Genomic DNA, 13,315 nt, shown 5'->3' on the forward strand with positions numbered 1-13,315 from the left:
CTCCCAGAGCCAGCCCCAGCGGGTCCTGGGGAGCCAGGGCCAGGCTGCTCCTGGGCTGGCGTCCGGGGATGCTCCGGAGGAGCCGAATGCCGACCGCGCCTGGGGCCCTGAGGATCGTTTGGGGCGCCTCAAAGGGGATCCCCGAAGATCCGAGGGACCCTGCTCCACCCCTCCGGGGACGGGATACTGTCATCAGAGGTCGCCTGTGCCAGGGTAGCCGAGTCCTCGCCGCCCCAGGGGCCAGGGAAGGGTCCAAGGACGGTAGGTTCACGGTGGCGGGGACGCTCTGAGGTGGCTGTCCCCTGGGGAACTGTGAGGAGCCCGCGGAGCCCCAACCCAGATGGGGCAAGGGGAATGATCTTGGCTTGCAGGGTCCCAGAGCAGGACCGCCCGGGCGGCGGTATTAACTACCCTTCCTGGTTGGCAGATGCAGGGGAGGTGCAGGCTAGTTTCTGAGCGTTGCCTGGAGGAATGTCCTTCCCTTCGCATTGGGGGCGGGACTGGGGGTGATGCGGGCTCTGCCGGTCTTGGGAGCTCCCAGGTCCCGGAGGTTCCAATGCTCCTTCCCATTGCAGGCGGACCCGTGGGGCACGGAGCCGAGCGCATCCTGGCGGTGCCCGTACGCACTGACGCCCAGGGCCGCTTGGTGTCTCGCGTGGTGTCGGTGACGACCGCCCAGGCCGGGGTTCGGGCCCGCAGGGCTGCCCCCGCCCAGACCCTGGGCTTCCCTGGAGGCAGTGAGGAGGACCCTGACCGCCGCCTATTCTACAACATCACTGTCTTCAGCCGAGACCTGCACCTGCGGTTGCAGCCCAACTCTCGCCTTGTGGCGCCCGGGGCCACAGTGGAGTGGCAGGGTGAGTCGGGCACCACTCGCGTGGAGCCCCTGCTTGGAACCTCCCTCTACATTGGAGACGTGGCCGGCGTGAGTGAAGCCTCCTCCGTGGCGCTCAGCACCTGCGATGGGCTGGTGAGTAGGCACTTCTCCACCCCTTTCTGTCCATGGCTCTTGCCTGAGCTTCAGAAGCCTGTTACCTGGGTGTCCCCTGGGAGGGCAGGGCCTGCATTGAGGACCTTCTCTGCTTAGGGACCACAGGGCATACACTGAGGGGGTGGCTGGATTGAAGGGGTTGGCTGGAAGGCAAGTTATTTTGATTGACGGTTGAGGGGTGATTTATGCAGGAGAAGGCCCAGGGTCTCCAAAGGGCTGGTCAAGTAGCCATGTGTCTCCTTTAGGCCTGCAGGCACAGGTGTGTATATGTCTGTGAGTGTGTGCACATGTGTTTGGAATGTTGATGTGTACACGTGTCTGGACACCTGTGTGAACACATGAATGTGCCTTTGTGTGTCTTGTGCACATGTGTATCTGTAGGTTTCTGCTCATTTGTGTGTCAGTTGAGTGTGTGCCCTGTGCATTTTAGTATGTGTCATATGTGTGGAGGGCACAGGTACTGGCAGTCAGTCTCCTTGTCTCTGTGTATGCAGGTGGTCCCAGCCCAGGGGGCAGGCAGTGATGCTGAAATGCCCAGTTATCCTCTGCCCCCTGGCTGACTGGCACCCACTGATTTTTATGCTGTGGGTTCCTGTGAACTTAAGCTGGCTATTTGAAAAATGTTTTCTCTCTCTATTAGAACCAAGGGGAACATTGGGAAATGCAGGCTCTGGTGCCCATGGGCAGCCCCTGAAGGACAGGAGAGAGGCTGGGGGAGGTCCCCTCCTGAGGCTGCCTGGGGGTTCCTGGAGCCCTGGAAAGTTCTCCTATTTTGGGGGGCCCAGAGGGACCATGGCTTGACATAAGAGCCTTGGAGGAAGCCTGGATCAATGCTCAGGGAGGAGGCTGACATTGGCAGTGTTCTGTCCCGCCACCCAGGGACCTGGCACACAGCAGAAGCCACTGCAGTTTTCTATTTTGGATAGGATGTGTGGTGGTCAGGCTGGCTGTGCTAGCAAGTCATCTAGACCGCCCACCAAGGGTTCTGCTCTAATTGCAGCTCAGAAGACTCCTGCTCCCAGGGAGTGGCCGCTCTCCCAGCCCTGCAGCCCCTGTCCTCAGGTTCATCCTGTTAGCTACAGAGCCAGCAATTACTCCAGAGCCCCACAACCGCTGGTATTCTTTTTATGGAGACACAGGAAATGTCACTTGTTGCTTCAGAAAATCACTGCCTTTGGTTAGAACCTGGGCGTATTGCAGACAACTGTCAATGTCCTTGGAGGAGTTGGGTTAACATGGTGCAGCCCTCTATGTCCAGATGTCTCTGAGGATGTCCTGGGGCTCACGGGTGTGCCTCATTTTACTCTAGAGGTGAATCACCTAAATTAGAGGAAATAGGTCCTGGGGACTTCAGGATGGGGTGGGTGGGCTGGGAAGAGTGACATGGATGCATTTGTTGGTGGACCAACTTCTGTGTACTGGTTAATTCCCAATGGAAAGCATTTTAGGGATACTTTTTCATTGTATCATTCATTCATCTGGTCAGTGATTCATTTGTTTAACCAGCACCTCTAGTGCTCTAGTGTGTTTTTCCATTGTGCTGGTCAGAAATAGGTCTGGCCTGGTGTCCCTCTGGGTCTCACACACTCAGGGCAGTTGATAGGCTGAGGAGCACTCTTGCTGGGGCCTGAAAACATACTCCTGGAGGCTACTTGAAGAATGCTTTGTTGGTAGGCAGCCACACAGGTTGGCAATCCTAGCAGAGAGAAGAGGTACCAGGTGTGCCTTGGCCCAATCAGGATAGGCAGATATCCTGGACATGCTTGCAGGGCTGAAACGAAGACTGAAGTTGGAAGAGGGGCTGGGACCTCCCAGAATGGCCTTGAATGCTGTCAGTGAAATGGCCTGGAGATAGTGGGGCAGCATCATGACTTCTTTTCTTTTTCTTTCTCTTTGCTGTGTGCAACTGTTCTGATTTTATACCAATTAATTTCTTAACCTTTAAAGTCTCTCTGTGCATCAATGATAGGCTCATATGCTAAGGGCTTCATGCATCATGTGTCTGGTCCTCAACAGTGACCCTGCAGGAGAAGGGTCTTCATGCCTGGTTTACAGCTGGGCAGCTGAGGCTCAGCCCTTGATGGCAGGAGTCTGGCTTGGTTTTCTCCAGCTCTTCTTCCATGGTGCTCCCAAGTCTGGTGGGTGAAAGACACTGATATATGATCCAAGGTGTACTTCCTGTGCACGATCCTCAGTAGGTCTTCTACGGCTAAGTGCACAGCATCCTCCCAGCAGCCCTGGCTCTAAACCAACATGCCTCATGTAGCCCCTTCCTGGGCAGCTCTTGCTCTTCCTTCATTGGTAGTGAAACATGCTCAAGCAAGTGTGGTGCAGATCACACTTGTTAAAATACAGATTCTGATTCAGCACCCATGCACCCTCCCTACCTTCCTTCTTTTTCCCCACCTCCCAGGTTCTGAGCTTCTCATGAGCTCCCTGGTTGATGCTCCTTGGCCTCAGACTACACTTTCAGAAGCAAGGCTCTACAGCCCAAATTCTGCAAGAGAGCTCTGTGGGTTTACACCTTAAGTTGCTCTGAGCAAATAGGGTTCATTGGACCACCAGTGTGGGAAATACTGGGCCTTGCATTCACCTGGGAGATTCAAGGGGCCCATGGGACTCTTGGAGAATTTCTGTAATAAAGAAACATTTTGAACTCTGTGAATCCAGCACTTTCACACAGATGGAACCAGGGAACCCTGCTCTGCAGAACATGTGGAACTAGCTTTCCTAGAAGACATGGAAAAACCATGGAGCAGGGCTCAGCAAGCAGCTGTGGTCTCACAGTTTAAGTTTAGATACTTAGGGGAGCCACAGAACTTTTTAGGCCTTTTGTCCTTCCCCTGGATTGGACACACATCTACTTGCCTGTTCCCCTGAGTTTGTTTCTCTACTTTAAAAGAAGGCAGTAATACCTTTGTTTACCACAGACAGCAGTCTCCTAATTTATTTAGTACAAATGGATTCTTATGTCACTGTATATGTCAGGCTCCTCTTAGTTACAAGTGACAGAAAACTCAAGTCAGATTAGTTTAAACAGAAATGGGAAGTTATTAGCTCACATAATGGTAAGCCTTCAGGCATGACTGGATCCAGGTGCTCCCACCAGGTTATGAAGACACTTGCTGTCTCTTGCCTCAACACCCATGGCTAGTGTCTGATATGATCTCCATTCTACAGATGAATAAGCTAAGGCTCCAAAGCCAAGACAGCTTGCTGTATTTGTTGGCTTTGTTCTCAGATGGAATCCTCTGTGGCAAGTCAAGGGGCTTCAGCAGTGCCAGACTGACATCATTTTCTGATTATTCCAGCTGAGTCCTGAAATGTCACTCTGGCCAACCTGGCATCAGATGCTCCAATGAGAATCAGGACATGGGGTTTGCAGAACCCCATAGATGGAGAATGTAAGAGGTATTGCTCCCCCAAATGATATGAGGTTGGGACCCTGGGCCTGCCAATATGCAAATTTTATTGGAGTCAGGTAGAGATGGAGACTCAAGAAATGCCAGATGGCCTAGTCAGTGTGGCTCAGTGGTTATGCGTCGACCCAGAACCAGGAGGTCACGATTTGTTCCTGGTCAGGGCACATGCCTTGGTTGCAGGCTTGATTCCCAGTAGGAGGCAGCCTATCAGTAATTTACTTTCATCATTGATGTTTCTATATCTCTCTGAAATCAATAAAAACATTTATTTTAAAGAGAAATGCCAGATGAAGACTTGCTTCATAAGACATTGAGCCCTTTATTTTCAGAGAGGCTGAGAAATGGAAAGTGCCCAGGTTCTTTCATAGCCACTGTACAGATGTTGTTCATAATATTTACAGGAAAAGGTTAAAGTTTGCCTTTTCATGATGCCTGAGGAAATACTGCTTAACACAGGGTTCCTGTACATCATGTTGCTATGGAAGACTTTTCTGGCACTTCTTGGGCCACAGGACAGGTGTGCTGATCTCACATCATCCTAATATGCTCATTAAATACCCAATGAGAAGGCTGTTGGCATAAAAAGTAATAATAGTATATCACAGGTCACATGCCCCAACTCTGCACCATGCTCCCAGCTGAGCACCGTATGCAGTTTAATCCTCAGCACCCATGGCTAGTGTCTGATATGATCTCCATTCTACAGATGAACAAGCTAAGGCTCCAAAGCCAAGACAGCTTGCTTCAAGCTTTGCAGCCACTATTTGTATGCTTGTCTGTCTGACTCCAAGATCATGTTCACCACATTTTATTACCTTTGTTTGCAGACCAACAAAAAGGATAAAAATGAGAGATGCATTTCTTTGAAACATTCCTACCCTTCTTCTTTGACTCCTGGAGGTCTTCTGAGTCAGGGGTGTTGACCATTGTCAGTGAGTGAGTGGGAGCTGGGAGCAGGCCTAGTGGACAAGTGGCCTACTGATAAGCTACTGACCTGCTCTGCACTCCCTTCAGGCAGCCTGAGTTTTCATGGCTCAGTAATGGCAGTGGGAACACCAGTAGAATAGAAGCACCCTGCCCTCCCTCTGTCCCCTGTCAGTGCAGCTCTGCGGACCACTCCAGCCTGGCATCTCTGACCAGTCAGGGCCAGTGATGGAAACCTCCAAGGGTTGAGTAGTGGGAAGTATATAACCTCTGAAACCTTTTCCCATTCTGGAGCCTGAGGAGGGCAGTGTACACCCCCTGTGATTCTGTGATGCAGTGTCCCCTTGTATAGCTGAGATTCAGAGAGGCTGCTGCCTTGTGGGCTGGGACTATCCTGCTGGGCTGCCATCCTTGCCAGGCACCCTCTCTGTTTAGTCTTGCTGGACATTAATAGTCACTAAGGCTACAGAGAGAAGTCATTCGCTGGCCTAAGAGACCAAGATGAGTTTTATTTTTCATAACAAGGCTGCTGCCTTTGTGATCACATACTCAGCTCCAGCTGGCTCAGATGCTAGAGTGGGGTTGACAGGTGTGGCAGGCTTAGGCTGTGGGGCTGGGGATGCATAGTGTCTGGGACTTGCAGAGCCTTCCTTCTCCCATCCTCCCTTGGCACTAGCTGGAAAGCAGTGAGAGGGTCTCAGGCACACCAAAGAAGGGCTGTGGGAACTTCCTGGTTCCCTGGGTGTCGGAGTTCCTCAGGTCAGAGGAGCAGAGGCACCTGCTTAGTCCCTGCTCTTAGCAATCCACACAGTTGCCCAGGGTAGTCACAGTTTCCTCCATGGCTTATTACATTCCTTTTTTAAAACTCATTCATTTTAAGTGACAGAAAATCAGCTTACAATGGATGAAACAAGCAGGGGACATTATAAGGATCCCATCCTTGGGATCCCTAGGAGGGCCAGCTTTAGGCATGGTTGGATCCAGGGGCTTGGGGATGGTTTCAGAACATGCTCTCTCTGCCTTTCAGGTCTATGACTCTGTGTTTATTTCAGGATGGCCCTCTTTATGCAGGGGCACCAGCAGTTCTGGCTTAATTTGTTTTCTATGGTAGAAATCTCTCAGAAATGGAGAGTTCTCCTTTTTGGGTGGTTCCTGCTACAGTCCTGGGGACTGCTCTGATGGATTTTGTTTAGGGTACAGACCCATCTTTAAACCATCACTGTGATGTGGGCCTGGTCCAAGTCTCTTGCTCACTTTTGGGGTTGAGAGTGAGGGACAGATTCCCAAATTTTGGAATTGGTTGGGGTTTTATCATAAAAGCAAGAAGAAGGACAGTATGCCAGGCAGATGAAAATGGTTGTTGCCACACTCCACCTGGGCTCTAGACTCCCATGTCTGGCCCAGATCTCTTCCAGACTTGTCTACCCAGCTATCTCTAAGGCTTCTTCCCTCGGTGACCCTATGCTTCTGAAATGGAATGTGGGTCTCTCCCCTTTCCTCCAGATATCACCCTTTACTTGGACTGGAATCCTAGAATCCTAGATGTCTCTGGACTTTATCCCAGTCCCCAACTCTCCACCATGCCAGACCCCAAGCCCTGTCTTTAGCTCCTGTGTTCCTCAGCTTTTCATAACTGCCCTTTCCCCAGCTACTCTTTTGCTACACAGCAGCCAGGTTTTATAAACCACACATTAAATCATGTCACTCCTTTGCTTAAGACTTTTCAATGGATTTTATTAACCTTAACCACACACACACACACACACACACAACACAATCCTGGCGCCGCCCCCCATCCCCCCAAAAAAATCCAAACCACTGGCCAAGCATTCAAGGTCCTCCGTGACCTAGCCCAGTGGTCTCCAGCCTTATTTGTCACTATGTACCCCTCATGCCTGTGCTACAGTCACACTGTACACTCCAGCTCAGCACCTGTGCATAGGCTGTGCCCTCACCTGGAACACTCTCATCCTTCTCTCTTTGCCTGGCTCACTCTGTAGGTTTCAGCTAAATGGCACTTCATCCAGGAAGCCTCCAGACATTCACATGCCATGTTGCACTCTGTGGTTCTTGGTAACTTGTGCATGGGAAACTTGTACCTGGCTAAGTCCACAAGACCCAGCTCCAGCGGGGCAAAGCTCAGCTGGGAGCCATGAAATGTGAGTGCCTGGGAGGCAGGGCCAGAAGCCAGTGCAGGGACTTGTAGGAGAATCACCAGGAGACTCTGTACCCCGAGTGCCTAGAGCTGGCCCACCTATCCCTGTCTGCTCTGCTGCAGACCCCAGAATGTCCATATTCAGTGGGGCAGGCCCCCTTGGAGAATGGCCAAAAGTTCTGTCTCCTTTTCCATAGGAAAGCACTTGTGTACACATGTGGTTTTACACGTTTTTTGTCTTCCTCATCCCTTTGTGGTCTCTGAAACTCAAGTTGAAAACACCTGGTTTAAATCAAACTAAATAAGGGAGGGAAAGCATCCCTGTGCCTGTATGGAGAAGTGTTGGGTTGGGGTGAGGGGACCTTGGACTCGGCTCTGGCAAGTTACCATGTAACCCTGGGCAAATACTACCATCAGCCTCAGTTTGTCCAGGTGGAAAGTGGAGGCTGGAGCCAACCATTTCTAGGACCTATCCAGGCAATTCCAGGTGTCTTAGGGGCCATATGGGGAGCAGACACAAGTGAGGGGACACAGTTGGCAGAGGGAACTCTGGTGAGTCCATGTCCTGAGTTTCTTCTACTCTTCTTCTCTTCTTCTTTTCTTAACCCTCACCCAAGGACATGTTTATATTGATTTTAGAGAGAGAAAGGAAGGAAGGGAAGGAGGGAGGGAGAGAGGGAGGGAAGAAAGGAAGAAGGGAGGGAGGGAGGGAAAGAAGGGGAGAGAGAGAGAGAGAAAGAGAGAGAGAGAGAGAGAGAGAGAGAGAGAGAGAAACATCGATCAGTTGCCTCCCATACACATCCCAAATGGGGACCTAATTGCCCTGAGTAGAAATTGAACCTGAAAGCTTTTGGTACAAGGGACAAGGCTCCAACTGACTTAGCTACCCAGTCAGGGCTGTCCTGCCTTTCTTGATAGATTGTTGTCCCTAGGGAGTGTGGGTTCCTTGCTGCCTCCAATGTTTCTTCAGAGAAGCTGCATTTCTGAGTCTGTTGGCATGTGAAGAACCTGAATGGGCTTTGAGGTCCCCTGAAGGGGCCTTCGCAGGTCAATGTGGAATTATTGGGGGCTGTGCTGATAGCAGGATGGTTAGGTGGGCCATGCAGGCAGGGACTATACTGGGGAAATGTCAACTGAAGGCTGTGGTTACCAATTCAATGCCAACGGGGTCCCTGATTTGGGGTGCAGTGAGGTGGGGGAGACTATTTGGTGAAAACAGCTCAGTTGTGAAACTATTTGGTGAAATCAGCTCAGTTGTGAAACAGCTCAGTTGTGAAACATCAATTGTGATATGGCTCAGCTGTGGAACAGCTCAGTTAAAGCGACCCAGGTGAAGCAACTCAGGCAAAGTGGTTTCCATATCACAGGTAAACATAGTCTTTAATGGCAACTGAAAGTGTACTCTGTTGAGGCAGAGGTGAAGCTGGCTTATAGAGAAGAATGCTCACCTCTAGTCCCAGATTGGTCTATTTCTATGCAAATAAAGAACTCCAAATCAGCACAGTTTGATTGGCTCAGATAGCACTGTCCTGATTGACCAGAATGGACCTGCTTTGATTGATCAACAAAGATGCAAATGAGGCTATAGCTGTGAAGCCCTGATTGGCCAGGGTAGGTCTTTAGCCCATTGGTTGATTTAGGACCCAGGAGCTCCTTTGTAAGGAAGGGTGTGCTCAGATGGTAGGAACACTGGGCAAGAGGCAGACTGCTCGATGCAGCTTTTCAGTGAAGCACAGGGAGCAATGATTGTCAGACTCTGTTTATAAATTTGAGCCCAACTAACCATCAGGAGTCCTTAATAGGCACATTCATTCTTAGCATTGACAGGAGCTTGCTGAGAATCCAGCCTTCATCATGGCCACCCCATGCACCTGTCCCCAGGGTAATCGTATCCTTCTGTCTGGCCTCACCATCACTTCTTCTAGGGCAGCGGTTCTCAACCTGTGGATCGCGACCCCTTTGGGGGTCGAATGACCCTTTCACAGGGGTTGCCTAAAACCATCGGAAAACACATATATAATTACATATTGTTTTTGTGATTAATCACTATGCTTTAATTATGTTCAATTTGTAACAATGAAAATACATCCTGCATATCAGATATTTACATTACAATTCATAACAGTAGCAAAATTACAGTTATGAAGTAGCAATGAAAATTATTTTATGGTTAGGGGTCACCACAACATGAGGAACTGTATTAAAGGGTCATGGCATTAGGAAGGTTGAGAACCACTGCTCTAGGGGGTGACTTGGTGGAAGGGAAGGGGCTTTCGAGGCACTCTTGCCTGGGGGGGCGGGGAAAGGATGTGCACTGGCCAGTGGTTGCCATGGTGGAGGTTGACTTGTCAGAGGTTTGTGCTCCAGGTTGCAGAGCAGCAGCCCGTAGCCCCTACCTGTCTCATGGCAGCCATTCAGAATGGTGTAAGTGCGTTTGTGGTCTAAAACCCAGACTCGCCCTAACTGGTTTGGCTCAGTGGATAGAGCGTCGGCCTGCGGACTGAAAGGTCCCAGGTTCGATTCCGGTCAAGGGCATATACCTTGGTTGTGTGCACATCCCTAGTGGGAGGTGTTCAGGAGGCAGCTGATCGGTGTTTCTCTCTCATCGATGTTTCTGACTCTCTATCCCTCTCCCTTCCTCTCTGTAAAAAATCAATAAAATATTTTTTTAAAAAACAACAACACCCAGACTCATCTCTTCAGTGAGTAAGGCATGTGAAGGCACTTAGAGAATTCAAAAATCATAGAGACAAGCAGTAGAGTGGTGGGTGCAGGGGCCTGGGAATGGGGAATTAGTGTTTAATAGGCATAGAGTTTCAGGTTTCCAAGGAGAAAAGAGTTCTGGAGATGGATGGTGGCGATGATTGCACAATATTATGAATATATTTAATAACATTGAACTGTACAATTTAAAAATGATAAAGATGGTAAATTTTATATGTATTTTACCACAATTTAAAAAGACATTTGAGGATTCCTGGGATTGAGTAGGTGATTAAGGGATGGGGTGGTGTCCCTTGAACCTTGTTGGCCCAGCTTCTCCTCCCCTGTGTAACCTTTTTCTCTGGGTGATCAGTGCCTATGGTGACTCCATACCATTCTTGCCCCCAGAGACAGCCTGGTGGCATTGGAAGCAGTCTATTATTTGAAGGTCCCTGCCACATTTCTGAGCTTCACTCTGATTGGACAGGCATAAGTCATGGAACCTTTCCATAGTCACTCACTGTGCCCAGGGATATGATGTCCTTGTTGGTTGTGGCTTGTATCACATGCTCCATTCCTACCCAGGAAAGAGATGCTATGGCTCCTCACCTCCAGGCTGCTTTGCCGGTGAGGGTCCTGCAGAGGACTCATGGAAGCCACTGCTGTTCCTCTAGAGGAGGCCATCAAAGGGTCATCGTGTGCACTTTCTACCTCTGCTCGCAACATGTGCCCTATCCCTGCAGTTGTCTTGGAAGCCAACCCCTGTTTTCCTCATTTTACAGAGGAAACCCAGGGCTCTCAGATACTCAGATCTACAAGGCTTTCACAGTGTGGGGGGTCACCTTCCCCTTGGAATCCTTTAGGGTAGAGCATAGTGAAGTCTGACTTGGCCTCTCAGGAAGGCCAGCCTTGTTGGTTGCTGGTTTCCAAGCCTGAGCCCAGGGCAGCCACCTCTTCAGAGGCCATCCCCTGTCACCTGTTGCCCTCTTCTCTGATTCCATTACAAGGCCCTGTGTTTCTAGCACTGATTGCTGAGTGTAATGAAGCTGCTCATTCAGATGTTGGCAGGTTCCAGGTTCCTCCTGCCCGATGGCCAGCCTTGGCTGCCCATTCCTCAGTGTCCCTGGCACTTAGCAGGTGAAGACCCTCACCCAGGGTTAGCTGGGATGTGAGGAAGGCTGGGTCCCACCCATTCCTGCTGTGAGAACTGAAGTACATCAGGTAGCACCACAACAAAGGAGTCATTGAGGGGCTCATTTGACCTGAGCAACTGGGACGCTCAGCATGGAGGCTGGCTTTGGTGCATAATGGTCTTAGCTGTGGCTGGGGTCTCCTACTCTGGTCTCTGAGATCTACAGGGGCAGTTGTGTGTGGGGGGCCTCTCTTAGGATGCTGGGTCTGTACTGGCAGGCAGACATGTCATTGTCTCCACTGCCCTCCTCGACTCAGTCAGCTGAGGGTGGGGAGGTTTCTGTGCTGCTGTCAGAACATACAAGGCTGCAGGGCATATGTGAACACGTGTGCATGTTTGTGCATCTGTACATGGGAGTGCATATGTGTATGTGAAAATGTGTGCATGCAGGCGAATGTGTACACATAAATGTGTGTGTACTTGCATATCTATATGTGGGACATGTGAGCCTGTGCACGTGTGTGTCTTGAGTAGGTATATATGTGTGTGCATTTGAGTGAGTCTGTACATTCTTGTGTGAGTGTGCATGTGTGTGTTCTTGGCAGGGGTTTCCTGCAGGGGAGGGAACTGAGGTGGAGTGGAGGTACTGAGAGGAGAGGAAGACCTCAGTCCTCTGAATTTTGGTACCACCTTAAACTACTCATGGCAGGCACTCTGGAATGAGAGGGCTCAGTTAGGAGCCTCTGGCTTTGCTGTATATGCTTCATATTAAATGTCAGCTGTCCATGGGGTCTGTGGTGCTGTCATTAATATGGAGAAGTTATTATTGAGCCTGGAGCCAGCTCCTTGGACTCATCCATGAATTTTAATTACACTGCACGTCTACTCCAGGGCCTGTGGATTGAGGCACTTTTGCTTGGAGGCAGAAGAAACTCTGGCATCCAGGACTCTAGGCCCAGGCAGTGCCAAGAGACCAGGAAGGCTTGGTGCTGCCTACCTGGTTCTGCACACTTCAGTGATTAACAGTGGACTTAGTGTGGGCTGGAGACTGGAATGTCACACTGTCAGCTCTGCCCCATGCAGCTGGGTGACCTGGACCAGGGCAGCATCTCCCACTGAACCAAAAGCAAAGAGGTATTCATCCACACCCACCTCTTGGGGTGCTTGGAAGGATGAGTGCATGACAAGCCCTTAGCCCAGGCCAGGGTTTGGGAAATGTTGGCTGTTTCTGTATTTTTTGGGGTCTAAGGTGCCATCAGGGATTGGATATACCAAGAAAGAGGAGATACACCCAGCGCCTTAGCCACAGTCCCACCAGGTGTTGGCACTAGCCACCCTGCCCCTAGTTGCTATAAGCTGTGGCTTGTTTCGCCCACCTCATTTGCTTTGCTTGCTTAGTGCATGACTGGCTTCATCCACTTCTGGGTGTCTTCTTCTCTCTAGTAAAGTAGGAAGTCACCAGGAACATTCCTCATCAAAACCAAACACACTGCTATCTCTGTGCCTTCCTATACATGCCTTTTTCTATCCACACTGTGACTTTTTAAAGATATCTGAGTGGTAAGGGTCTCAAAACAAGAAGTGCTGACCCCGCATATGACTCAGGTGCAGGATAGCAGTACAAAATGCCATGGCCAAATTAGCTGCCTACCAGCCAGTGACAGCCAGCATATGTGGCTGCTAGCAGAGATAAGACTCACTAATTTTATTCCAAGTTCAGATGATAAATGTGGCATATGTGTGTCTTAGAACCTGAACATTCAGTTTTATGATGGTGATGATGATGATGATGATGATGATGATGATACAAATGACTTTGGGGCCGAGATTTGACATAAAACTCCCAGGCTGGGGAAACAGGGCAGTGGCAGAAGCCAGCCATTCACACCAAAGGAGCAAGCCCTTGCCCACTGTGGGAGCAGAACATTCAAGCATTCATTTTGAACCAGGGCATTTCTCCTTTGATAGGATAGCAGGGATTGAGACCA

At 50.2% G+C, this 13,315-nt stretch overlaps 1 protein-coding gene across 1 annotated transcript in view; it reads left to right on the forward strand.

Moving 5' to 3' along the window:
- Positions 1–86: 86 nt before the first annotated feature.
- The window catches only part of ADAMTS2 (ADAM metallopeptidase with thrombospondin type 1 motif, 2), a 284,941-nt gene continuing 271,712 nt past the window's right edge, over positions 87–13,315 (forward strand). The window contains exons 1-2 of the mRNA XM_005870719.2: positions 87–261; positions 576–970. Of these exons, the coding sequence (XP_005870781.1) occupies positions 87–261; positions 576–970 (570 nt within the window). The remainder of the gene's footprint in view (positions 262–575; positions 971–13,315) is intronic.

This window comes from Myotis brandtii, unplaced genomic scaffold (genome assembly GCF_000412655.1).
Source record: "Myotis brandtii unplaced genomic scaffold, ASM41265v1 scaffold321, whole genome shotgun sequence".
Lineage (NCBI taxonomy): Eukaryota > Metazoa > Chordata > Mammalia > Chiroptera > Vespertilionidae > Myotis > Myotis brandtii.